Source organism: Zalophus californianus, chromosome 11 (genome assembly GCF_009762305.2).
Source record: "Zalophus californianus isolate mZalCal1 chromosome 11, mZalCal1.pri.v2, whole genome shotgun sequence".
Lineage (NCBI taxonomy): Eukaryota > Metazoa > Chordata > Mammalia > Carnivora > Otariidae > Zalophus > Zalophus californianus.
The window spans coordinates 58,948,897-58,972,783 of NC_045605.1; the positions used below are offsets into that span (position 1 = coordinate 58,948,897).

The following is a 23,887-nucleotide window of genomic DNA, read 5'->3' on the forward strand; positions in this document are numbered from 1 at the left end:
CACGAAAAGGGTTTTCGCCTTTCCTGGGTTCACACAAGGGGGATGGTACTAGGTACCCCTAGGAGCCTGGCTCACAGCTTAGATTGGAGTTTCCTGGAGCCCTTGTGCCGTCTAGTGGCCATTCTTGTGCATGCATGAGCCGTTTCTTTTTTATTTTATTTTATTTTATTTTTAAAGATTTTATTTATTTGAGAGAGAGAGCGTGCCTGAGAGAACATGGGGGGGGGGGCATGAGTAGGAGGGGTATGAATGGGGGGCGGGTAAGAGCAGGGTGGGGCCGGGGCAGAGGGAAAGGGAGAAATGACTGAGGGTAACGCTTAATGACTGAGCCACCCAGATGCCCTTGTCCATTTCTATTTCCTTTCATTCCGTCATCATGGAGAGGGGCTGAGGGAGAGAGAGAGAGATCATATGTATGTGTGTCTGTGTGTCTGTGTCTGTCCATGTGTGTCTCTAGGGATGGGAGTAGGTGACCAAGGACAGGAGGCAGGGCCCTGTCCGTTAGAAGCTCACGAAACTGAGGACGCAAACCTCCCATTGAGGGAGTGGAGGCCTGGATTCCTGTTTCGGAGGCCGAATACCTGGGGCAGGCCCAGCTAGCTGTGTGACTCATGAGCAGTTGCCCCGCTGGGCCCGTTTCCTCTATCAGGTGCCCTCGTTGACCCTCCATGGCCCTCCTGGTACTAACATCTGCGTTTCAGGAGACCTTGTTGGGTAGAGCAAGGGTCCTGTCTATGCCCAGAGTACCAGCCCCCCACCCTCAGAGCCTCAGCCTGAACTTAGTCACTTAGCTGACCTGTGGGGAAGGCCAGGCTTCCATGCTCAGGAGTCTGGCCCCTTGTAGCTAGAGGACCCAAAATTCATTCCATGCTGAGAGAATTTGTAGACAATTATTCTTCACCATTTGGGGCTGTTTCTTAGGGCAGAGTGTGATGGGACGTGAGCTGCCAAGCCTGGCTTCCTTGTCCTAGCCAGGGTCTTTGATATTTGGAACAGTGGACATCTGCAGGCGCAGATGCAGGGGCAGGGGCAGGACATCTGCACCCTGACTTCCTAGGGTATACTAAATCTTTAAAGCCCAGTGGCAGAAAGCTCACTGCAGATAGAGCTTCATGTATGTGTAACAGCTGGAGGCTGGGTGGGGAGGAGACCAGGATGGCCCTCCCTCCCAGCCCCCTCCTCTGGGCCCCAGGCTCCATGGTGCACAGCGGAAGGCTATTCAACCTGGCCTTCTCCTGTCCCCTTTGTAGGAGTCCCTTCTTCCTGATACGGCCTTTGGGTCCGTGCTTGCACCCTTGAGTGATAGGTGTCTCACACTCTCAATCTCGGACCTCTTATACCAGTTCATGGGGTGACCGAGTGAGCACTTCTGCCTGGCTCCAGCCCATCACCAGCCTCCCCAGTGGAATTTGGGATTATCTGCTGTGTGTGCATGTGTATACCCTTGAGATAGTGACTCCATGGGCGGGCATGCCTGGCCAGTGTGTAGGTGTGCACCCACAGGTGTGCATGTTTGTGCAAGCTGTCAAGGTAGTAGTGTGTTTGTGCACCGGTTTTCAGGGAGGCCATATGTGGTCCTCATATGTCCACGTCAGTGGGGATTTATGCGGTTTCAGTGGTTACTTGTTGCGGTGGTGTGTGCGCGTGGTGAGTTCATCAGGGCCCTTGTGCACACTTACATGTACCCGTGCGTACTGGCGCTGTGGGACCTCCAACAGCATGAGTCCACTTGTGAGTGCCTGTGCTGTGGGTGGTGAATTGGCATGTGTATTATTTGTGCACTGCTGGGTGTGAGCCAGTGTGTGTCCGTGTGCTGCCAAGCCCACTAGTGTCAGCTCCGTGAGGGCCAGGATTCTTGTGGGTTTTGTTTACTGCTGAATCTCCAATACCTGCAACTGGGCCAGGCGCCTCAAGCGCCCCCTGAAAGTATTCGTTGTGTGTGCGAATAGACGAAGACTGCCTGAGTTTCTGTAGTGCCCAGCGATGACATGAGTGCTACCCATGCGGGCTCTGCACCCAGAGCGCCCTCAGCACACACTGGACAATCAGACAATAGGGTTAAAGGGCCCCGAGCTCACCATCCCACATCCCTTCCCCACCAGGCAACCTGTATCAGCCCAGATGTCTTAGGAAGGCAGAGGCCTTCGAGGAGGCAGGCAGGAAATGAGCAGGAATAGGCCTTGCCACCTCCCTGCCCCACCTGGGTCAGGACTCTCAGAACCAAGCTCACATGCAGCCTGGCCAGGCCTGGAAGGGAAGCCCACTTCACCCCTCCAGGGGTCTACACCCACACCATTATTTAAGCCTGTGATAGGGAACTTGTCGATGAGTCCAGAGATGCCGAGAAACTTGCCCAGAGTCACACAGCCCAGCAGAGTGGAAGCCAGTGTTCAGACCCTGCCGTCCAGCCTGGGGCCCAGTCTACTCAGCTCCAAGCATCATAGATGTGAACCCTCTGAGCCTGCTTCCCTAAGTGGCAGAGGGGTCTTTTCTGATCCAGGGTTCCAGGGTCACTCCACAGAGCCCGTCTCAGATTGCTCTGGGTCTTAATTTCCTCTTCTGATACCCTACCCCGACGCCTGGAGATACCTCCAAAGAGGGAGTGTTTGGCCAGAGCAGGTAGCTGCCAGCAAGGCCTCACACCTGTGCCCCTGACTGCCCTGCAGCCCAGCCAATCCCTGGTCTTCCTGAAGGCTGGTCACTTGTTGCTGGGGCAGAACTTGTTCCCTTAGAAGGGCCTCTTTCCCAGCCTCTCTGGGCCTCCTTGTGGGGGTGGAGAGGGGCCAGCCAAGGCCAGGGCTTCCTGAGGATCTACTCTGTAAGGCCCTGCTAGACCAGCACTGGGGTGGCTTGTCCCATTCCAACTTGGGGTTGGCGGGGCAGGCTGGGGGCGGGGAGGAAGCGTCTGCCCCAGGGGATTCTGGGTGACTTTTCTCTTTCTCAGTGTTTTCAGGAAGTGTGTGTATTGGCCAGGGCAGCAGGGGGTGGGGGAGGAGGAGAGCAGGAAGCCAAGGGGAGGTCAGAGCTGGATGTACACACACACATACACCACACACACACTCACACTCACTCACTCCTGGACAGATCCAGTTTTAAACAGAAACACACACTCAGACAAGTGATCACAGCCACGCAGAGCAGTACCCTGGACCCCTACACAGCCTCAGACACACCCAGGGGAACAGGGGCCTGGCTGTCTGCCAGACCAAACCTGCTCAGACAGGCTGCCCGGCCAGGCACACAGCACTGTCGAGTGGAGCTGTGGGAGTCCTCCGGCCCAGGACCTGGCGGACGTCTGAGGGTGAGCGAGGGGCAGCTTTGGGCTGGGCTGTCAGTGGAGGGCGAAGAGGGAGGCTCCTTCCGAGGGTCTGTCTGTCCCTTCTGGGCAGGGTTTTCTGTGGTCTTCCCTCCGCCTCTCCTTTTTTTTGCTCTCAGAATTTTCTCTTTTCTTTCACTTTCTCCACCTCTTGTTTTTCTCTTGCCCTTTCCTTTTCTCCCCTTCTCTTTTCCTTTCCTCTGCCCTGGGCCTTTCAGGCCTCCATCTTCCCATAAGTCTGTCTCCTGGGCCCACTGGGAGCCCATGGTGCCTGGGAAAACTGCCTCTGTGGTCCTCTGGGGGTGTCTCCCCTTCAGGGAGCTGGTGCTGATCTCAGTTCTGGCTTCTCTCGGTGTCCAGTTCAAGGGTGTTGTGGCTTGGGCAGCTCCTACCTGAACGCCTTTGCCTCCCACCGAGTCCAGGGTAATAGGGAGACCCTACTGAGGGCTGACAGTTAGTTGGTGTGGTTCTCCCCCACTTCCCCAGGGCAGTAGAGCGGATGGGTGCTTATGATGTTGGGCGGCTGGGCTGGCCATCCCTCCCCCTAGTTGCTGTGGATCCCTCATGAACTCAACAACCCTGTGCTTGGGTCACTGGGGACATAGAGATGCCTCTCACTAGGTCCTGTCTGTGCATCCAGCCCTGCCCTGTGCCCTTTGCTCATCTTTCCACAGGGCTCAGCAGACACCTACCTGCACCTTCTCCTCCTTCCAGGACAGCTGGGCACTCAGGATGTGGGGGACGGGGTCCATACGGTCATGGGCTCCCTCGGGGATGAACTTCCTTGCTCCATAACCCTCAGGGACCAGCACAGGCCAGACCCGGGAAGCATGAAGAGCTGCCATGGGCGAGCTGGGTCTCTGCCTCCTCCTGCCCACGACAGCACAGCTTGCCTGGGGGAAAGCTCAGTGTAGGCCTGGTGGTAGACATGCCATGGAGGGCCCGACAGGCTGTGTGAGCTTAGAGGAAGGAGCAGTTGAGTGGACTTTCCTGGATGCATGTCCTGAGCACAATGGAGCTGATGATCTAGATCATTGTGGGGATTAAATGAAAAAAATCTCCCAGAAGAATGCTTAGCACATAGTGGGGACTTAGTAAGTGGTAGCAGTTGTTCAGGGAGAAGTGCTAAGAGCTAAATGAGCCTCGGTTGTGAGGGTGGATGCCAGGTTAATCGGGCGCTGCTCTACGGAGGGATGAGGGGGTTGTGGCCCTTCTCCAGTGATCAGGATGCGAGTGGGGTGCTGGTCATTCAGTCACCAACACGCGCTCTCCGAAGCCCCCTCTGTGTTGGGTGATGTCATGGCATGGAGAGAGATCGGGCTGAGGGGACATGCTATGGGCTACATCTAAGCAAGGGGAAGCCGGGAAGGGCTTTCCATGCTGTGACCTGGGCAGAACTAACAGAACAGAGGCAGGGAGTGCTGGAGGGGTTGACCTTTGGGTCTCATGACGGAGAAGGAAGGACAGGGGCAGCACCAGAGGAAGCAAGAAGCACAGGACTGAGGCCTGAGCCCTGGGTAGCCAGGGCACAAATGAGGAAGTGGACAGCTGGGAAGGTTTGCCCCCATGGGAAGGGGGGGGTCAGGGGTAGGAGACAGATGTGGTCAGATCACTGGGCCTCATCCCAACCTCTCGGCCCTGCTGGTGAGAGTCCAGGGATTGAGATTCGGCTGGGTCCCTGCAAGTCCTGTGTGACACTTTGGGGGGAAAGTCATGATTCCGAGACAGGGTGTGGGCCTGGGTCCTTTGTCCCTCTGAGGTCAGTTCAGTGAAGCAAACATTGATAGACACAACTATACTGAGTGATCAGAGTGTGGAGGCTGGAGGAGCCCCAAAGAGGCCCCAGCCCAGCCTGGAGCCTGAGAGGAGGCACAAAGTGGAGGGGGAGGATGTAGAATGTGGACAGGGAAAGGTGTTCCAGATGGAGGGAGCCCGCATATGCAAACGCCTGGAAGTACGCATTTATGGGGTACAGCTCAAGCAGGCATGGCTGGAATGTGAGTAGGGGATGAGTTCAAGCCAGCCTGAGAAATTTAGACTGGCCTCGCTCTGCTGGCCCATCTGTCCTTATGGTGAAGCCTGGTTCCTTTGGCCAGAGATTGATATAGACAGAAAGATAGGAAGGGAGAGCCAGGGGCCTCCTGGGGGAAGAGGCCAGGAAGCAGGTTCTTGGCCATCCTCTTTCATAGCGGCAAGGGTGGAGAAGTTGTGCTGATGTCCCGAGGGAATGGCTTTCCTCACTGAATTGTCAGTAAGCCTAGAAGCAGATCAGAGAGGAAACTGAGGCTCAGAAGTAAAGTGACCCTGCTTTGTGAGGTCAAAAACTGACGCAGAGTCAAGCTGGGATTTGAGTGGGTTGAGCAGCCTCTGCCTGCCTCTGAAGCTCCGTCTCTTAGCGAGACTGACCACACATCTCATTTTGCCAGGACAGGCCCTGTTTATACCTGTTTACACACTAATAGTGCCTCTTTATTTTTTTTTAAAGATTTATTTATTTATTTGAGAGAGAGAATGAGATAGAGAGAACATGAGAGGGGGGAGGGTCAGAGGGAGAAGCAGGCTCCCCGCCGAGCAGGGAGCCCGATGCGGAACTCGATCCCGGACTCCAGGATCATGACCAGAGCCAAAGGCAGTCACTCAACCAACTGAGCCACTCAGGGCGCCCTAATAGTGCCTCTTTAAACTGTCAGGGATGTTCTGGTTTATGTGATTTTTTTTTTTTAATACGGTTAATTGTATGGTCACCCTATGCTTACCATGTCCCCTCACATGTCCCCCAGCCCCCACCTTGAAAGTCGGCTGTGTGTATTTGCCCCAGTTCAATTAAACGAACCTTCTCAGGCTGAGGTTCCAGGCTGAGGTGAATCAGCCTGTGCCCCTGTCCAGCAGTGGCCTGGTCTTGCTTTGGGCATAGTGGGAGGGGGGGAGCAGATGTGTCCACATGTTACTTGGATAGAGGAGAAAGGGGCTGAAGGAGCAGGGAGCCAGGGGGTGGTGGGCAGGTGGAGGCCCACTGAGCTGTGTTCTTAGGTACACGTTGGCTTTCCATGGGCTGAGATGCTAGGGAGAGGGTAGTGAGGAGGAAGCAAGCAATGTAAGCCAAGGGTTGGAGGGGGGAGGCCACAGAGCACGTGCTCATGTTTGGGGCTGAGGGTTGGGGCCAGTCCTCTGGCCTCGTGGGGTCAGAGATCAGTGGGAAACATCCCAGCTGGGCCTCAGGTAGAGATTGGAGCTGAGGCGGCTCTTAGGGCCTGCAGCCCTAAGGCCAGGACTCCAGCTGGGGTGGGGGGCACTCTGCGGGCACTGTCCCTTCCTCTGGGGTTTTCCCACTATACTGTGCCTTCCGGGATACCACTTCTCCTTTCCTGGCCTGGCCCTGACTCAGCATGGCCCTGTTCCCTGTGGTAGGCAGGCAGGGATTAGCCAGGAGGGTTCCTGGAAGAGGCGGCTAGAAAGAGGCCTGGAGGTCCATGGAGTGGGGGGAGCCCCTTGCTTCCACTTGCTTGGCACATAGTCATTTGCCTGCAAAGACCGTGCTGGAAGAGGGGCCCGTGTGCACCGTTCCTTTCCCTTCTTGCTGTGGTCATAATGGCCATCAGAGCTGTGATTGTGTTCCCTCTTGGATGGCAACTCCGGAGCTACCTGCATCCTGAGCCAGGTGGCCAGTGTCAGGAGGCAGGCCTCAGAGAAGCTCTCAGATCCTGGCTGCGGCCTCATTCGGACCCTGTGGTTGAGTTTGCAGGCTGCGGTGCCAAGGGTGCAAATCCCAGCTGTGGGATCCAGGATGAATTACTTTGTGTGTCTCTGTGCCTCAGTTTTCTCATCTGTAAAGTGGGGATAATAGTCAGCCATACCTTATAGAGCCCTTGTGAGGAGTAAATGAATGAATCCATGTAAAGCCTTAGAAGACAACTGGGAATATATACACATACAGAATACTAATAAGAATTAAATTAATCCAGGTCTTCATTTATTTATTCATCCCTGCTGAGTGCTGGGCACGCAGTAGTGAAGAAGGTAGGTGTGGGCCCCTGCCTCAGGGAACCCAGAGCGCCAGGGGAGATGGGCCTCAGATGGGGCAGATCCCTCACAGACAGGACAGTGATGGGGGGCAACCGGGAATCCAGGGATGGAGAGGACCGTTCCTTTGTCGGCTCCGAGGATGCTCTGTGGCCACCATCTTCCCCTCAGTGCTGGCCCTCAGTCCTGGGAGAGGTCAGGGGAGCACTCGGCACTGCTCGGCATTGGAGGGGGGCAGAGCCTGTCCCCACCTCCTCTGGGTCAGTCTGACAGTCACTGGCCTCGCAGCCTGGAGTTCCAATCTTAGCTGATCAAGGCAGGCTTGTGGGGGGGCACCTTCTGCTTGGGGTCTGGGAGGCCGTGTGTGATAGACTGCTCTGCCTGTCAGGAAGTCTCCAAGGACATTGCAGCTGACCAGCTGGGGTTCCACACCCTTGGACCTGTGGGTATTTACTCGGTCTCTGGGTCTTCCTCACCCTTTCATTCACTTTTTTCTCCATTGTGATGGCCATCCTGTCCACCTACCCATCTGTCTCCCCCACAACCCATCCGGCCAGCCAGCCAGCCATTTACTTGTGCTGTCATCCACCCACCCACCCACCCGTTCGGCTGCCCGCTCACCCGCCCACTCAGTATGCTCTCGTTGCTGACTCGGACACTTCCTGCGCTGGGCTGTGGGGGTAAAGAATCAAGCCTGGAGCTTCCCCTGGCCCAAAGAGACTCAGGGTCAGGAAGGGGAGACAGCTGGTACAGTAGGTCCAGCTAGACATTGAGGCTCTCGCGAGTACCATAGGCCCACCTGGCATTTAGGGAGGGAAGGGCGGCCACCAGGGTCAGGGCAGCTCTTCTGCTGCGGGGTCCCGGTCGCAGTCAGTGCCACTGTTCACCCAGCTCTCCGGGGGCCATTCTCTGTGGCCGCCCAGGAGACCACTCAGGGGTAGGGAACCAAGACTCACGGCAGGTAGGCGTGAGAGCCACCCTGGCTTGGAAAGAAAGAAACATCTTGACTCAAGGGTCCAGTATGTCCTCTAACGACCCCACAGGTGTGGTTTCAGGTTCCTACACGGGATGTGGCCAGTTACAAGCCAGCACCCTCAGGGAAGCCCGAAGCTCCAGCTTCTCCTGCAGGTGGAGAGCCCACCTGCAGTTTCTAGTCTAGGTACAGTGCCTTATTCAGGCCACTTTTGTCCAAGGCAGTGTTGCCAAGGAGAATGGCTGACCTACCACCTGCAGCCGGTTTCTAGGGGAACAGCATGAGGAAGCTAACTGCAGGTCACATTCTTTCCCCACACATGGAGAGGAGATGATGAGAGGACAGCGTGATACGGAAGTAGCCATGCGTCCTAGGAGTATGGTTCTACTGTGGAGTCAGGGTTCAGGTCTTGGCTTAGATGCTAGCAGGATGCCTGGCACAAAGGACGGAGCTACTCTAAAAAATGTTAATTGGAATAATTTGTTGAAAGCTTGTAACAGAGGGGAAGATGGGCAGGGTCTGGGGGAGTGTGAAAGAGGGGTCAGGAAAGACTTTCAGAGAAGCAGAACTTAAGTTGGGCGTTAAAGGACGAGAGGATGTTCTGTGGTCAGAGCCTAGGCAGAAGGGGCTCCTGGAGGAGGCAAGAGCAGGAGCAGAGGCCTGGCATCATGATCATGCCCCAGCCCTTGCTTGCTTTTGCGGTAGACACACATTGCCAGTCACTGCCGGGAGCACTGAGGCAATAACCAGGCTGAAAATAACCAGTGAGACAAGTTGCTCACCCACTCTGGTGTTCCTCCTTGGCCCCTGCCAGACGCTGGCTGAGACAGTGGGTGGGGCCAGGCTTCTGGGGCTTCGGTGCCTTGTTCCAGCTGTGTGGGCACACAACATGCCTTGTCTTGGTTAATTCTCCAAACACCCCGTCAGATCGGTGATGTAGTCCCCGCTCTACAGAAGAGGAAACTGAGGCTCAGAGAGGCTAAGTGCTTTCCCTTGGACACATAGGAACCAAGACTGAGGCAGGGTTCAAACTCCTATCCAATGCCAAAGCCAGGAGACACTCAGCCTGTAGGGAGCAGTGTGATCTCTGCGGAGACACATACACGGAGCACTGTGGCTGTGGGAGCCCAGGGGGCCCTGAACCTGGCCTTAGAGTTGGGGAAGGGTTTTGGTGGGGGGGCAGGATGGTGATAGCAGAGATGAGGGGCTGGTGTGCAAGAGGAGTGTGGTGGGCAAAAAGTGTTAGCAAGGATGTGTGGAAGAAGGAACCCTCGTGCCCTGTTGATGAGAATGCAAGTTGTTGCAGCCACTGTGGAAAACAGCATGGAGGTTCCTCAAAAAAATAAAAATAGAACTACCCTATAATCCAGGAATTCCACTGCTGGGTATTTACCCAAGGGAAATGAAAACACCAATTCGAAAAAGTATATGCAGCCCTATGTTTATTGTAGAATTGTTTACAATAGCCAAGATATGGAAGCAACCTAAGTGTCCCTTGATAGATGAATGGATAAAGAAGATGTGGGAGATATATATTTATATATGTATATAGACACACACACACACACATATAAAATATTACTCAGCCATAAAAAAGAATGAGACTGTGCCATGTGCAACAACATGGATGGACCTAGAGGCTGTGATGCTAAGTGAAGTCAGTCAGTCAGAGAAAGACAAATACCGTATGATTTCACTCATATGTGGAATTTAAGAAACAAAAAGATAACAAAAAAGACAAAAAGCCAGCGCTTAAATATGGAGAGCAAATTGGTGGTTACCAGAGGGGAGGAGAGCGGGGGCATGGGGGAAGAGGTGAAGGGGAAAAGTACACTTAGCATGATGAACCCTGAGAAATGTGTAGAATTGGTGAATCATCATGTTGTATACCTGAAACCAACATAACACTGTATGGTAATTGTATCGGAATTTAAAAAAAAAAGAGGGGTATGATGGGATCAGGTGAGTTTGAGGGGTCTGAGGGCACCCAGGGGGTGGTGAACATCCGTGTCTGGGGCAAGAGAGAGGGTGGTCTTGAGCCAGAGATCCACAACTCAGGGCCTTAGGACTTGGTTTTCAAGGCTCTGGTCTGTGCCCTTGGCCTGGATGCCCATTTTGATCCTGACCGATCCACTCGCCAACAAATGCCTTCTTATCCTTAAAAGCTCAGGTAAAGCATCACCTCCTCCAGTCTAACCTGACTCCCCAGGCTAGGATGCAGACCACTCCCTAACCCCTTCTGGCTCTTCTAGATTGGAGACCCTATGGGTACATGTGGCTGAAAGCTGGAGCTTTGGGGACAGGTGACCCGGTCACAGCAATGCAGGACCAGCTCATGGCCAAAGAAGGGACCTGCTTCCTTTAAACTTGAGGAGCTTGGAGGTTTGGGGGCAGGGGAGTGAGGTGGTGGTGGTGGGGCTCCTGTCTGAGTTTGTGGAATGAATGAGCTTTGCTGCAGCTCAGGTGAGCTGGGGGCTCAGTGGGTTTGAGTCCTGGCTCTGTCACATAGTGAGCCAGCCCAGTGACTCAGCTGCCTGGAGCTAACCCCCTGGTGCCCAACTTTTGGTCTCTTCCCAGCCTTCCCTCCAAGGAAGAGGAGTTACTGTCACCACCGCTGTCCTCCCTTCCCCAGCCAGAGCCTGAGGAGCCCCCGGCCACCTTCCCCCGGGTGCCTCCACAGCCGACGTCTCCACCTCCCAGCCCCCCGGAGATCCCCCCGAAGCCTCTTCGCCTGCTCGCAGAGTTCGGTGAGTGCCGTAGCCAGGCACGGGGTTCCCAGTGCGTAGAATGGAATCAGGGCCCCTCCAGAGTCTGTAAGGATGCAAGGATCAAACTTTCTGTTGGGTTCTGCCACCAACACAGTGTGGCCCTGGACAGGTGAGCATCATTCTCTTCATCCTCACAATGGAGACGGCACCCATCCACCTATCTGATCTACTGACTGTTAAGTGCACGTAGCAAACTTTCTGAGTGGCTCATGGCTTAAAGTCTAGGAATATTTTCCATGGTTGTCAATGGTTTGCTTTTCCTTGGATTGTCCATTTTTCTTGATTCTTGATTCTTGTTACTTTTTTAGGCAAAAGCCTAAAAAGAGACAGCCCCTGCCTCTGACCCCCAAACTTGCCACCTATTCAGACCTCCTGTCCTTTGGCCACCCCTAGTACTGTCCTATGAAGCCCTGAGAGTATAAATAGCATTTCCTGTCCCCTGTGCCTGTTTCTGAAAGCCAGGCTGGAATGAGGGTCTCCTTTTGGCTGAGGGTGTCTTATGTGAAGCCAGGCCAGGGTGCCCAGGAGGGGAGGCTAGGTTCCTTGCTTCTGAGTCTCCTCCCACCCCTCTCTCTCCTCAGATGACTCTGACTACGATGAGGTTCCAGAGGAGGGGCCAGGGGCCCCAGCCGGCCTGATGACCAAGAAGGTGGGGCAGGTGGCGATTAGGGTTTGGGCTGTCCGTCAGAGTGGAGGGTGGGCTGCCCAGCTGCGTTGCAGACCCTGGGGACCACCCGAGAGAGAAAGGGCCATCAGTTCCCGGGAGAGCTTCCTTCCCCCTTGTCGTTTCACCATGCAGGGCTTAGGGATGGAGCATAGCACCTGAGCTCTGGGCCAGGGGTCTGCGGACGCTTGCTTGTGGCCCCAGCTCCAGCCTCCTGCCATGTCTGGACGGCTGTGTGCGGCCTCCTCTCTCCCCTGGGGTCTTGAGCACTTCTCCCTTGGAGAGTCTCCCTCCATCTCTTTCACTTTCTGTGTTCCTGGGCTCCACGGGTATCTTAACTCTCCATGCCTGAGTATTTTTCACTATCCTTTCATCTTTCTGTCTTTGATGCTGTCTCCCTGGGTCCCTGTGTGGTCTGCCGGCAGGGGGAGGGTGTGGAAACAGCAGGGAAAGGGCTGAGTTGTGTGGGTCCTGGACGGAGTGGACCACAGGGGCGTGGCACCCCTGGGTGGGTGTGATCTGGGGCTCGAAGGGAAGCATGATGCTGAGTGGGTCTCGGGGGCGGGGGGTGCCAGGAGGAGCTCCCAGTGAGCCACGTCCCACGGGCTGTGCGTGTGGCCAGTCTGCTGAGCGAGGGGGAGGAGCTGTCTGGAGACGAAAACCAAGGAGATGAAGATGAGGATGACCATGCCTATGAGGGCGTCCCCAAGTAAGTGTCTACTCTTCCCCGGTGGTTGTCCCACCCAGCCACCCTCCTTTCCCAAGCACAGCCCGGCCACTCCACCTCTTCAGCCCCTCCCCTGGGGGAGCCCCCTTCCTGGGCTCCCTCATTCCCTCTCCTCTTTCCCCAGTGGTGGATGGCACGCCAGCAGCCTGAGCTCACCCCTGCCCAGCAGCCTCCTGATCCCCGAGCCACCACCACCCACCATGGACGGGCTCCCTGGGGACCCCACCCCCATCACACCGGTCATCAAGGCCGGCTGGCTGGACAAGAACCCACCGCAGGGGTGAGTGAGGCCTGTTAGGTTCTGCTGGTTCTCTGCATGGAGATGGGAGTGCTCTAGGATACTGGCCATACCAGATCTGAGAACCAGAGGGGCTAAGGTTATTTGAACAGGTCTCTCTGCAGGCATCCCCACCAGACGTATGTTTTATTACCCTTAAAATTGGGAAGGCCTACTTTGAGTCTGACTTCAGTCATTCTTGCTGTAGATAAAAATCCATCTTCTCAGTGACCATTGGGTTCCTTCCTCCCTTGAACCTGGCTATTCCTAACTTTGTATGTGACTGCCAGAGAGGGCTGGGGTAATCTTGGAGCCTCTCCTCTAATCCCCAATCCTTTGCTCTGTTGTCCCTCTGTCTCTGCCTCTCCAGATCTTATATCTATCAGAAGCGATGGGTAAGACTGGATGCCGATCACCTGCGATACTTTGACAGTAACAAGGTGAGGCCCGTGTTGGTCCCTGACAAGACCCCTGCTCCAACCTGGCCCTGGGCCGACCCTTGACACTGGACGTAGGTGGAGTCCCTCCCCAGACGAGTCCTCACCAGAGCTCCGGTTTGACTCCTTGAGCCGTGTCTTCTGGCCAGCCAGCCAGCTGTGGGCTGTGGTCAGGGTCAGTTTTGGTGGCTGTCCCTGACCATCGGTGGGAGACGGAGCTGTGGTTAGCTTTGGTTTCAGCTGAGGTTGAGGGAGCCAAGGAGGGGCTGGGCCTCTGGGCCCAGGAAGTACGGCTTCCTTCTCTTCCCCAGGATGCCTACTCTAAGCGCTTTATCTCTGTGGCCTGCATCTCCCGCGTCGCTGCCATTGGAGACCAGAAGTTTGAAGTGATCACGAACAACCGGACCTTTGCCTTCCGGGCAGAGAGTGATGGTGAGGTGGAGGGCAGGGAGAAGACTGGCAGTTTGGCCTGATAAGTGGTGGGGGGGGGGGGTGTTGATAAGTTTGGGTGGGGGGAGAACCGAGGCACCTCTGCTCCCCCAACATCAAACCCAGAGAGGAGTCCGTCCTCTACGAGGTGGGGGAGAGTGAGGGGCACTCTCGGACTGGCTCTGTGCTTGAGATACCCACCGAGTCCTCAGAACCACTATATTTCCGTTTACAGGGGAATAGGCTCAGATAGGCGAAGTGGCTTGCTCAGTGTAGCTTGTCCAAGTCAGAGAACTCAGAGATCATCGGAGATAGGTGGGCCAGTCTGGGTGGACTTGCTGGCAGAGGTGTTGCCTGAGGAGCCTGGAGGGCTGCCAGGCTGACCTCAGACTGACTCTGTCCCCTTTGCCTGCAGCGGAGCGGAAGGAGTGGCTGCAGGCCCTGCAGCAGGCAGCATCCGAGCAGGGAGCCCGAGCCCGGCTGTCTAGCACTTACCCTTTGGGTGTCCGGGGCTCAGAGCTGCCTGACCGTGCTGGCAGCTTAGAACTACGCGGTTTCAAGAATAAACTGTATGTGGCCGTGGTTGGGGACAAAGTGCAGCTGTACAAGAATCTGGAGGTGCGAAGGGGTCAGCCAGTTTGCTAAACCTCTTCTCTGCCCCCTGCCCACCTGGTCCCTCAGTGTTCCCCTGCCCTGTGCCCACCCGGTCCCTCAGCCTGCCCTGTGCCCACCTAGTCCCTCAGCCCTACCCCCTGCCCACCCGGTCCCTCAGCCCTGCCCCCTGCCCACCCTGGTCCCTCAGCCTTCCCCCTGCCCCGTGCCTACCCGGTCCCTCAGCCCTTCCCCCTGCCCACCCAGTCCCTCAGCCCTGCCCCCTGCCCACCTGGTCCCTCAGCCTTCCCCCTGCCCACCCGGTCCCTCAGCCCTGCCCCCTGCCCACCCTGGTCCCTCAGCCTTCCCCCTGCCCCGTGCCTACCCGGTCCCTCAGCCCTTCCCCCTGCCCACCCAGTCCCTCAGCCCTGCCCCCTGCCCACCTGGTCCCTCAGCCTTCCCCCTGCCCTGTGCCTACTCGGTCCCTCAGCCCTGTCCCCTGCCCACCCTGGTCCCTCAGCCCTGCCCCTTCCCTTTCTTCCTTCCCCCGACTGAGCTCAGCCCTGTGCTGGCCACCCTTCCTGCTCCTAGTTCTGTCGCTGCCCCCTGCCTGATCCCTGAGGATTATCTTCCCATCACTGCCCTGCCCCCTGCTCCCCCTCCCTATTGCTACATGGCCCCTGAGCCTGGGTCCATTTACCCATGTGCAGATTCCTGAGCTCTCTTTATCTCCTTCCAAGGTACTTTCTAGTCCCTAAGGTACTACCTTCTCTTCCTCTCTCTCCCTCCCTGGGCCTTGAGCCCTGCCCCCAGGCCTTGCCCTCACCCCCTCCCCTCTCCCTGCCAGGAATACCACCTGGGCATTGGCATCACCTTCATTGACATGAGTGTAGGCAACGTGAAGGAAGCAGACCGGCGCAGCTTCGACCTCACCACCCCCTACCGCATCTTCAGGTAAGCCTGTCTCCCCTCGTTTACCTGCATCATCTCTCTCTGCCAGGATTTTCTTCTTGCTTATGTGGGAAGCTGCCCCTGATTTCTCCCCTCCCTTCCCAGCGCCCCCCATCCTTTACCTCCACTCACTAACCTGCTCTGACCCTTCCCTTCTAAGAAGTCTCCCTTTTATCCCACCCCCTCTGACCATCACCACCCCCCCTTCCCCTCACTCACTCCCAGGCCGTCAGCTGCCACCTCTGGAGCACTGTGCCAAGCCTTAAGGTCACGTCGTGTGTATTAGTCAGCTTGGTTGCCATGTATGACAGAGTAGCACAGATGGGGGGGCTTCAACAACGGAAGTTTATTTTCTCTCAGTTCTAGAGGCTGGAAGTCCAAGGTCAAGGAGCCATCAGGGTTAGTTCCTGGTGAGGCCCCTCTTCCTGGCTTGTAGATGGCCCCCTCCTCACTGTGTCCTCACACGGCTTTTCCTCTGTGTGCAGGGAGAGAGAGAGTGAGCTATCTGGTGCCCCTTCCTCTTTTTATAAAGAAACCAGTCTTGTCAGATTAGAGCCCTACTCTTATGACATTATTTAATCTTAATTACTTCCCTAAAGGCCCTATCTCCAGATGCAGTCACACTGGGGGACACAGTTCAGTCCATAAGATCCTGGGTCCACCCCTGAGTCACTGTGTGACCCGGGCACATCGCTTGACCTCTCTGTGCCTCAGTTCTCTTCCTCTGTGAGTAAGACCATAGCAGTCTTTGTAAAGCTGTTACCTGACTCAGTGCCCGGGAACTGTCTGTCAACACTGGCACCGTCACACCTCCGCTGACCTGTCCTTTGTCCTTAGCTTAGATCTCTGTCTTCTGCAGGGACTTTGTCCTGAGCTCCAGACCTGCATGTCCAACAGTTTTGTGGATGTATGTCCCCCTGTGACTTCCTCCTCGACTCCCTGGACCTCCCAGGCCCCTGTCTCCACCCATGGGGACGCCTGCCTCTCCCGCTCAGCCCCACGCATGCCCGGCACAACCCCTGCCTTGCCTCCATGGCTCTCTCACCTCCGTTTGGCCCCTCCCCTCGGTCCCTCCCCATTTTGTCCCAGGCCAGGGAGGCCTCGGGCCCAGTGGCGGCACCGCCTCACGCGTTGGCTGCCTGTCTGTGACTGCCAGTGGGGTCTTGTCTTTTCTTTTTGTTGAAAGCCAAGTTTTTATTTGCTTATTTCTTGCCTTTGAAGTAGTCTTGGATGACATCCTTGGCCTGAGATTCTTTGCCATAATCATTAACTACCACACAACTGCGACCAACCACTTTCCAGTGTTTTCCTTGACTGTCGGTTTTACAGAGGCCTGCTTATTCACCGAGTTTCTTGTCATCAACTTTAATTAGGTTGATTTGGTGTTCAGCACCAAGGGCCTCCACCAGCCTGACATATGTAGGCCGAGCCCACCAGATGTAAGAACACGAAGACAGGAGTAGTGCTTATCTAAGGCCTTGGCAGCCTGCAGATTCCACGTGCGAGGCCCTCATGGATGAGCACGGTCTTCAGCACCTCTGGTCAGGCAGCATTAATGCCTATCATCTCTCTAGCAGTGACACCTTTTTTGACCATGGTAGTGAGTTATAGGGGTAGCAGAATCTTGACTGCACACGTAGGTGGGGTGGTGGTGGCAGGGAAAGAAAGAACCAGAGAAGACATCTCTTTACCCTCTCCACTGCCCCACTGAAACCCTCCACTGCTTCTCTGTTGACCTCTGGGTGCACTTTGACCTCCTCTGCCCAGCACAGGCTTGTCCATATATGTCTCCCGGCCTCCTCTCTGCCAGTCTGCCCATCTTGGCCACAGGTCCCAGAATGCCCCGTGTGCCATTCTGCCCCTTTGCACATGCTATTCCCTCTGTCTGGAATGCCTTTCCACCTCTTCTCCTGGCTAAGCCCTTCTCATCTGTCAAGGCTTAGTTCAGGCATCATTTCTTCCCAGCAGCCTTTTCTATTTCCTGGGTGGGGCAGTGCCTGCTCTGGGCTCCCCCAGCCCCCACGTGTCTCTTAGGTTCATGGTACCCTTGCTTCTGTCCATGCCCACCTTCCTCACAGACCCAGGATGCCTCCCTCTTCTGGTTATGAGTGCTCAGCTCCTTGCTCCGCCCACTTCATGCTGTGCTTCTTCATGCTGCCCCCAAATCTCTCTGAGCCCTCTCCCACCAGCCCCCACCCCCCACTCCTGTGTCCCTAGCTTCTCGGCCGAATCGGAGCTAGAGAAGGAGCAGTGGCTGGAGGCCATGCAGGGAGCCATTGCTGAGGCCCTGTCTACCTCGGAGGTGGCCGAGCGCATCTGGGCCGTGGCCCCCAACAGGTTCTGTGCTGACTGCGGAGCTGCCCAGCCTGACTGGGCCTCCATCAACCTCTGTGTCGTCATCTGCAAGCGCTGTGCAGGTGTGTGGGGCTGGGGCACCAGACTGAGGCATGACAGGACTGGTGTGTCGGGATGGCAGGTGGCCTGTCTGGCCGGAGGGGCTGAAGCCAAGACGGTAGTCAGATCTTTATCGATGAAGTTGCATCTGTGCGCCAGGCCTTTCTTACTGTGATGAGCCTGTAGCACCGAAATTGCAAGGCAGGGATTTGACTGCACACGCTGTGGGTAGGACACTGAGGCCCAGAGAGGGGAAATGGCTCATTGTGGGTGGCCTGGCAAGTAAGTCTGGATTTGAGCCCAGGCCAGTTGGGGTCTAGCGTCCCCCTCTCCCCGTCACATCAGAGGAGTGGAGGGAAGCAAGACAGGCGGGGCTAGCAGGGCTCTGCATGCAGTGGGAGGATCTGATGTTTCATCTGGAGGAGATGGGAGGCAGGGGTGGGAGGGCCATGGTCAGATTTGTGCCTCAGACTCTGGCTGGTGGGTGGAATCTGAGACTGGAGGCCAGTGGGGAGGCTGTTAATGGCTCCACGAGAGAGGAACAGGCTGAGGCCTGGTCTGGGGGAAATGATGCAGAGAACTCGAGGGATGTACAGGATCTGTGGTGTCAAAGTCACTGTGACAGATCAGATGAGGAAGGTGAGAAAGACAGAGCCTGGAGCCCAAGATGCATTCATCTCTCCACCTGGCATTTATTGGGGGTCTATGCTGTGCCAGACACCGTGAGGTATTAGGGATTTGGCTCTCAGGGGAGCTGATGATGCCCAGGTGGCAGCTTTGGGCAGCTTGAGATGGGGATCTGGGGCAGGGGATAGTTCTGGGGAAGGTGCTGAGCTAGGGCAAACGTCCAGGAGACCTGGGGCTGTGAGGTCTGCGTTCAGGAAAGAAATGACTTGATTTAGAAAGTTGTTGACTCACGGAGGGGTGCGGGTGACTGGTGTGGATGAGGTGCTCCATAGGAGACTGCAGGGGGGGTGAGGTTGAAGCCAAAACTAGGTGGTGCTAGGCGCTCCTAGTGTCCCAGCCTGCTCCCTACCCCAGGGCTCCTTCAGACCTGTAGCTGAGTAAGGCTGCATTCCCTCCAGCCCCAACTTGCCCTGACCTCTCATTCCACAGAGATTTACTAAGTGCTCACTGCATGCCAGACTTTGTTCTAGGCATGGAGGCTACACCCTAAAGCAGACACTCAAGGTTCCTGCCGTCAGGCAGCTTACATTCTAGTGGGGAGAGGCAGAAAATACATATACGAACCAATAGAAATATCAGGTAATAAAGAGCTAGGCAGAGAATGTGTTTGTCAGGAAGCCCTGTCTGAGGAGATGCCCTGTCAGCTGAGACCTGAATGTAAGGAGGGAGCCAGCCTTGGGGGGATGGGGGAAGAGAGTCCAGGCAGAAAGAACTGTGAGTGCAAAGGCGCTGAGGCAGGAATGAGTTGGTTGATTAGAAGAGGGAGGAGAGTATGGCTGAGCAGGATTGGGATTGGGGGGAAATTCTGAGATGAGATTGCAGGAGAAGGAGGTAAGGAATTTAGATCTAATTCTGGGGAGCCATTGGGGGGGTCTAAAGCAGGGATTTGAAATATGGGGATTTGCATTTTAAGGAGATCACTCTGGGGGCACTCTGGCTCAGTTGATAATGTGACTCGATCTCAGAGTGGGGGTCGGGGGTGGGGTTCACGAGTTCAAGCCCCATGTTGGGCATAGAGCTTACTTAAAAAAAAAAAAGTTCACAGTGGCTGGGCCGTGCAGAGTGACCTCCCGGGGGGGGGGGGGGAGGTGGGCTGTGACTTTTCGGTTCTGTGGTGCCTGGAGCAGGGGTGTGTGTGGCCGGCACTGGGAACAGCCTCTCCCTGTCTGCCCCTGCTTGGGCTCCACAGGGAGGCAGGGAGGGCAGGAAGGTAAGTGCTCATGTGAAGGTGAGGGCCCTCTGTCTGCAGGGGAGCACCGTGGCCTGGGCGCTGGTGTCTCCAAGGTGCGGAGCCTGAAGATGGACAGGAAGGTGTGGACCGAAACACTCATCGAGGTGGGGAGGCCTTGCTTGCCACCTGCATTTGGGGTCCACTCCACTCTACCACTACCTGGGTCTCCCCACCCCTCTCCCTGCTCACAGACCTTGGCCCCCTGGAGCTAGAAGAGACCTTGGGGATCATCTAGTAGGTGGGGATTTTGGAAAAGTTGATTTTTGGCAAAGTCAGCAAACTGGCCCGTGAGCTAAGAATATTTTTACAGTTTTAAAGGGTTGGTTAAAAAAAAAAAATACACAACAGAAACTGTCGTGCAGAGCCTAAACTATTTACTTCATCTGCACGCACATACACCAGTGGGTATGAGCACGTGCGTCTGGGAGCACACTTACATGTGCATATGCCCCTATATACTTGGGGTTCCCACACTGAGGTGTGCAGTGGTTACAGAGGAGAACCTACAGCAGGAGGCTGACCACACGGGGCCTTCCTGACAGCCCCAGCCAAGCTGCAGGCCCCAGTGCAGTTTGGCTGTCACATCCCCTGTGAGTTAGGGTTAGAATCCCCAGTTTAAAGATGAGGACATGGAGGCCCAGGGAGAGAAGATGGCTTGCCCAAAGTCACAGAGTGAGTCAGGGGTGGCAGGGTTTTTTCTCTTCCATGACCCAGCGTCCCCACACAGGACCTGACAAAGAGGCAGGATGGGGAGCCCGGGAAATGGCTGTGGGACGAATGATCAGCAAAGTGAAAGGATTAATAAACTAGTCCCCTGATGACTGGACCCCTGCATCTGTGCCCCTAGCATCTACCCCTGCTCCTCCTCCCCTGAGCCCAGAAAGGAATGTCAAGGACAGGAGAGGTTTCCAAAATCCTTACCCACCCCATTGGCTGACAGGTTAGCTACCCCGCCCCCCACCCTCCCCCAAACTGTGATAGCCTCAGGAATGCAGAGTTCCAGATGTGGGACTGGGTGGGGGAAATAGCAAGGCCCCCAACCAGACACCAGGCTTGGGGCATCCAGCTGTCAGACTGTCTGCCTCTCGTCCTGTCATTGAGCTGAGGAACTCGGTTTGGGCCCGTAGCCACCGACTGGCCAGGCTGCCCCTCAGCTTTCCTGGTGGGAAAGTGGGTGGGTGGCCTGGCTCACCCAGCCCCTTTCCTGACAACCTCAAAACAAAGATTTTACCAGACACACGGTCCTGGCCATAGGCTGCCCGTCTGATCTCTTGCCCACACCCACAGCTCTTCTTACAGCTGGGCAATGGCACTGGGAACCGCTTCTGGGCCGCCAACGTGCCCCCCAGTGAGGCTTTGCAGCCCAACAGCAGCCCTGGTGCCCGGCGGCACCACCTGGAGGCCAAATACCGTGAGGGCAAGTACCGCCGCTACCACCCGCTCTTTGGCAACCAGGAGGAACTGGACAAGGTCAGGGCACTGGGCCTCTGGGGCCCCTGGAGACCACCTGCTTTCTTTCTACCCCCCCCCCCATTGCTCTCTCTGTCTCAGCTCATCTCTTCCGTCAGCTCACAGTGATGAGTTGGCATATGGGGAAACTGAGGCCCAGAGGGCAGAAGGGCCCTGTCTAAGCCACAGGGAGAGTTGGGGCAAAGCAAGGAGGAGTCAGGCCTGACCCTTGGGCCGAGTCCACATCCCCAGCATCTGTCGGCCTCCCTCCCCTCCTGATTCCTCTGTCTCCTGAACCGTCCTGCTCCTTGTGAGTCCTGCCAAAAGGAGTGAACTTGATGGGGATGCTATTTCCTGTCAGGCTCATGAAAAACAGCTGGCTGCTCTGACCCACCCCCATCCACACCCCACTCAAGCTGAGGCCCCACATGGGCCCCAGGCCCTGACAGGCTGGGAGCCAAGCCCTGGGCCCTGGTCTGGCTCAGCCTGAGTGGGAGGTAGCCTGCTCCGAGGCAGGGGGATGCCACTTGTGACCTCTGATTGGCCTTCAGCCCCTCCCCCAAGCAGCCCCACCCAGGCAGGCTCAGGCCAGCTAGAAGCCCAGTGGGAGCCAGGCCTCCACCTCCCAGGAACCCAGGCGTCCAGCCCCCAGCCCAGCCCAGGCTAGCCCGCCAGCTAGGAGGGGCAGCAACTCCCATTGGTTGGGAGGGCTGGGCAGGCGGTGAGGAATTCAAATGTGGGAGGAATTAGCTACAAAGCACCCCCTCTGCCCTTCCACAAGGCAGAAGGAGCTTGAGATCCTCTAGAGAACAGACTTGGCAGCTGATTGGGTCCTAGGGGCTACTAGTAGGGGTGAGCCCTGGGCCCCTGGGGCAGCCCCTACCCACCCTCCTAATCCCTTGGCCTTTCTCTTCCCCTCTCCTCTCTCTGTTCTTCCTGCCTCTTCTCTTTGAACCTGAGGATGGGCCTCCAGACTTGGGTCACTCCTTCCTCTTCCTCTCCTCCCCCAAGCCCCCTTTCCCACTGGCCCCCCACTCCGGCTTAGGCTGACCCTCCCCTCCCCCCCCCAGGCTCTGTGTGCTGCAGTCACTACCACAGACCTGGCTGAGACCCAAGCTCTCCTGGGCTGTGGGGCTGGGGTCAACTGCTTCTCAGGGGATCCTGAGGCTCCCACGCCCCTGGCTCTTGCCGAGCAGGCAGGCCAGATACTGCAGATGGAATTCCTTCGGAACAACCGGACCACGGGTGAGTGGCCAGTGGGACTGTCCACCTCGAGGAATGGGGCCCCCCTGCTGCCACGGTCTGGCCCTTTGATGGGGTGCTGGGTGGGGGTCCGCCAGAAGCTGTGCATGACCCTGTGAGGTCAGATAGACATACCACTTGAGCTGTGATTGCGGCTCCTTGAAGGGCCCTGGTACAACAGCGTGTGGCTTGGGGTATGTTTGGGTTTGCATGTCAGTGTACATTTGTGCGTCTGGCTTCCCCTTCCTATGTGTGTCCCTTTGTGTCTGTCTCTGCATCTCTCTTTCTGGATTTGTGGGTCCCTCCCTGCCCTACAGTGTGGGCCTTGAGGGTGGCATCTGTGTGCCCATGTCCGTGCATCTCTGAGCCGCAGTGGATCTATATCTCCTTGCCCCTGGGGATGTTGAGGGCTTTGGGGTTTGTGTAGCTGCAGAGTATCTGAGTTGCTGTGTGGGGGTTGCATTTCTCTGTGTGCGAGTGACCCACGGCGACGGCAGCCCTGTCTGCTGCTTTGTCTGGGCGGGGCTCTGTCGCAGACTGGGGTTGGGTCCCATTGGGCTGTCCCTCTCCGGCTGGGTGAGGAGGGGAAGGTGGGGGGTGAGCACTGCTGGTCATAGCTCAGGGCTGGCCTCTGGGGCCATTTCCGAGGACCAAGGGTGGAGCTCGGCGGCCAGAGCTCGGCTCACGGCCACGGGTGGGTGGGGTGTGCAGGGCTGGAGCAAGCCCAGGTGTCCAGGGAGGCACAGGAGACCACCCAACTGGCTTGGCCTTTGGGACCGCTGGGAACAGGGCTGGAGCCGGGCTGCTTCCTTAGGCTTTGCATTATCTGGGACAAACCTCTTTCTGGGGATTGTTAGTGAGTTTGCCTAAGACTCCTCATTCTAGTATGCTTGCCCTGCACCTCCGCAGAGAGAATGGGTTGGGCTGGGCTGGGCTGGGGAGTCAGGAGGGCTTCCTGGCAGGGGAGGTACTGGAGCTGGGCCTTGGAATTTGCACAAGTGGGGGAGAGGTGGAGAATGCCTTGGGCAGAGCCTGGGATGTGGCAGTGAGAGCCTGAGGGTGACAGTCATGGGGCTGTGACTTGAATGTAAGCTAGGTGGGGGTGAGGGGGACACCCTGGGATGGCGAGCATGAGCAGCCATTCCTCCCCCCACCCCACACCTTCCCTAAAGAGGTACCTCGGCTGGAGTCAATGAAGCCCCTGGAAAAGCACTACTCAGTTGTCTTGCCAACTGTGAGCCACAGTGGCTTTCTCTACAAGACTGCTTCAGCCGGCAAGCTGCTGCAGGACCGTCGTGCCCGGGAAGGTGGGTGCCGGGCCAGACCCCGTTCCTGCCATGGCATTCTGGCATGGTGGCAGGGCCAGAGAAGCCAGGGCAGGCTGGGCTGGTGGACCCATGAGGGTGCCAAGTATACTGTGGCAGAGTCACCCTAGAGGGCTTCTGGGATACAGTCTCTGGGACAAGTAGATGCTTAATAAACGGGCCAGTAGGGGTGGGAGTGGGGCCTGGCACTTCAGAGCAAGTCACTGCTAGAGTTCCTTTAGGCTAAAAAAGCCATTATTGAGCACCTGCTGGTTGCTGGGCATCTGTCATTTGGAGCCAGACGGAGCTAAGCTTAGAGCCCCATCCCTTTGTCATCTCTGCCTTCCATTTGCTCCCCAACTCAGTACAATCCACAGTCCTTCCCACATCCCACAAGGACCTGCACGTCAGCCCTCCTACCCCATGA

General features: G+C 56.6%; 1 protein-coding gene and 1 pseudogene across 1 annotated transcript in view; one reads left to right on the plus strand and one right to left on the minus strand.

Moving 5' to 3' along the window:
* The window catches only part of ARAP1 (ArfGAP with RhoGAP domain, ankyrin repeat and PH domain 1), a 62,297-nt gene that overhangs the window by 23,156 nt on the left and 15,254 nt on the right, over nt 1–23,887 (plus strand). Inside the window, 13 exon segments of the mRNA XM_027578829.2 lie at nt 10,887–11,056; nt 11,659–11,726; nt 12,317–12,450; nt 12,593–12,748; nt 13,116–13,185; nt 13,494–13,614; nt 14,027–14,229; nt 15,050–15,156; nt 17,371–17,570; nt 19,484–19,569; nt 20,753–20,935; nt 21,985–22,159; nt 23,329–23,463. Coding sequence (XP_027434630.1) covers nt 10,887–11,056; nt 11,659–11,726; nt 12,317–12,450; nt 12,593–12,748; nt 13,116–13,185; nt 13,494–13,614; nt 14,027–14,229; nt 15,050–15,156; nt 17,371–17,570; nt 19,484–19,569; nt 20,753–20,935; nt 21,985–22,159; nt 23,329–23,463 — 1,808 coding nt within the window.
* On the minus strand, nt 16,181–17,314 carry LOC113914059 (annotated as a pseudogene).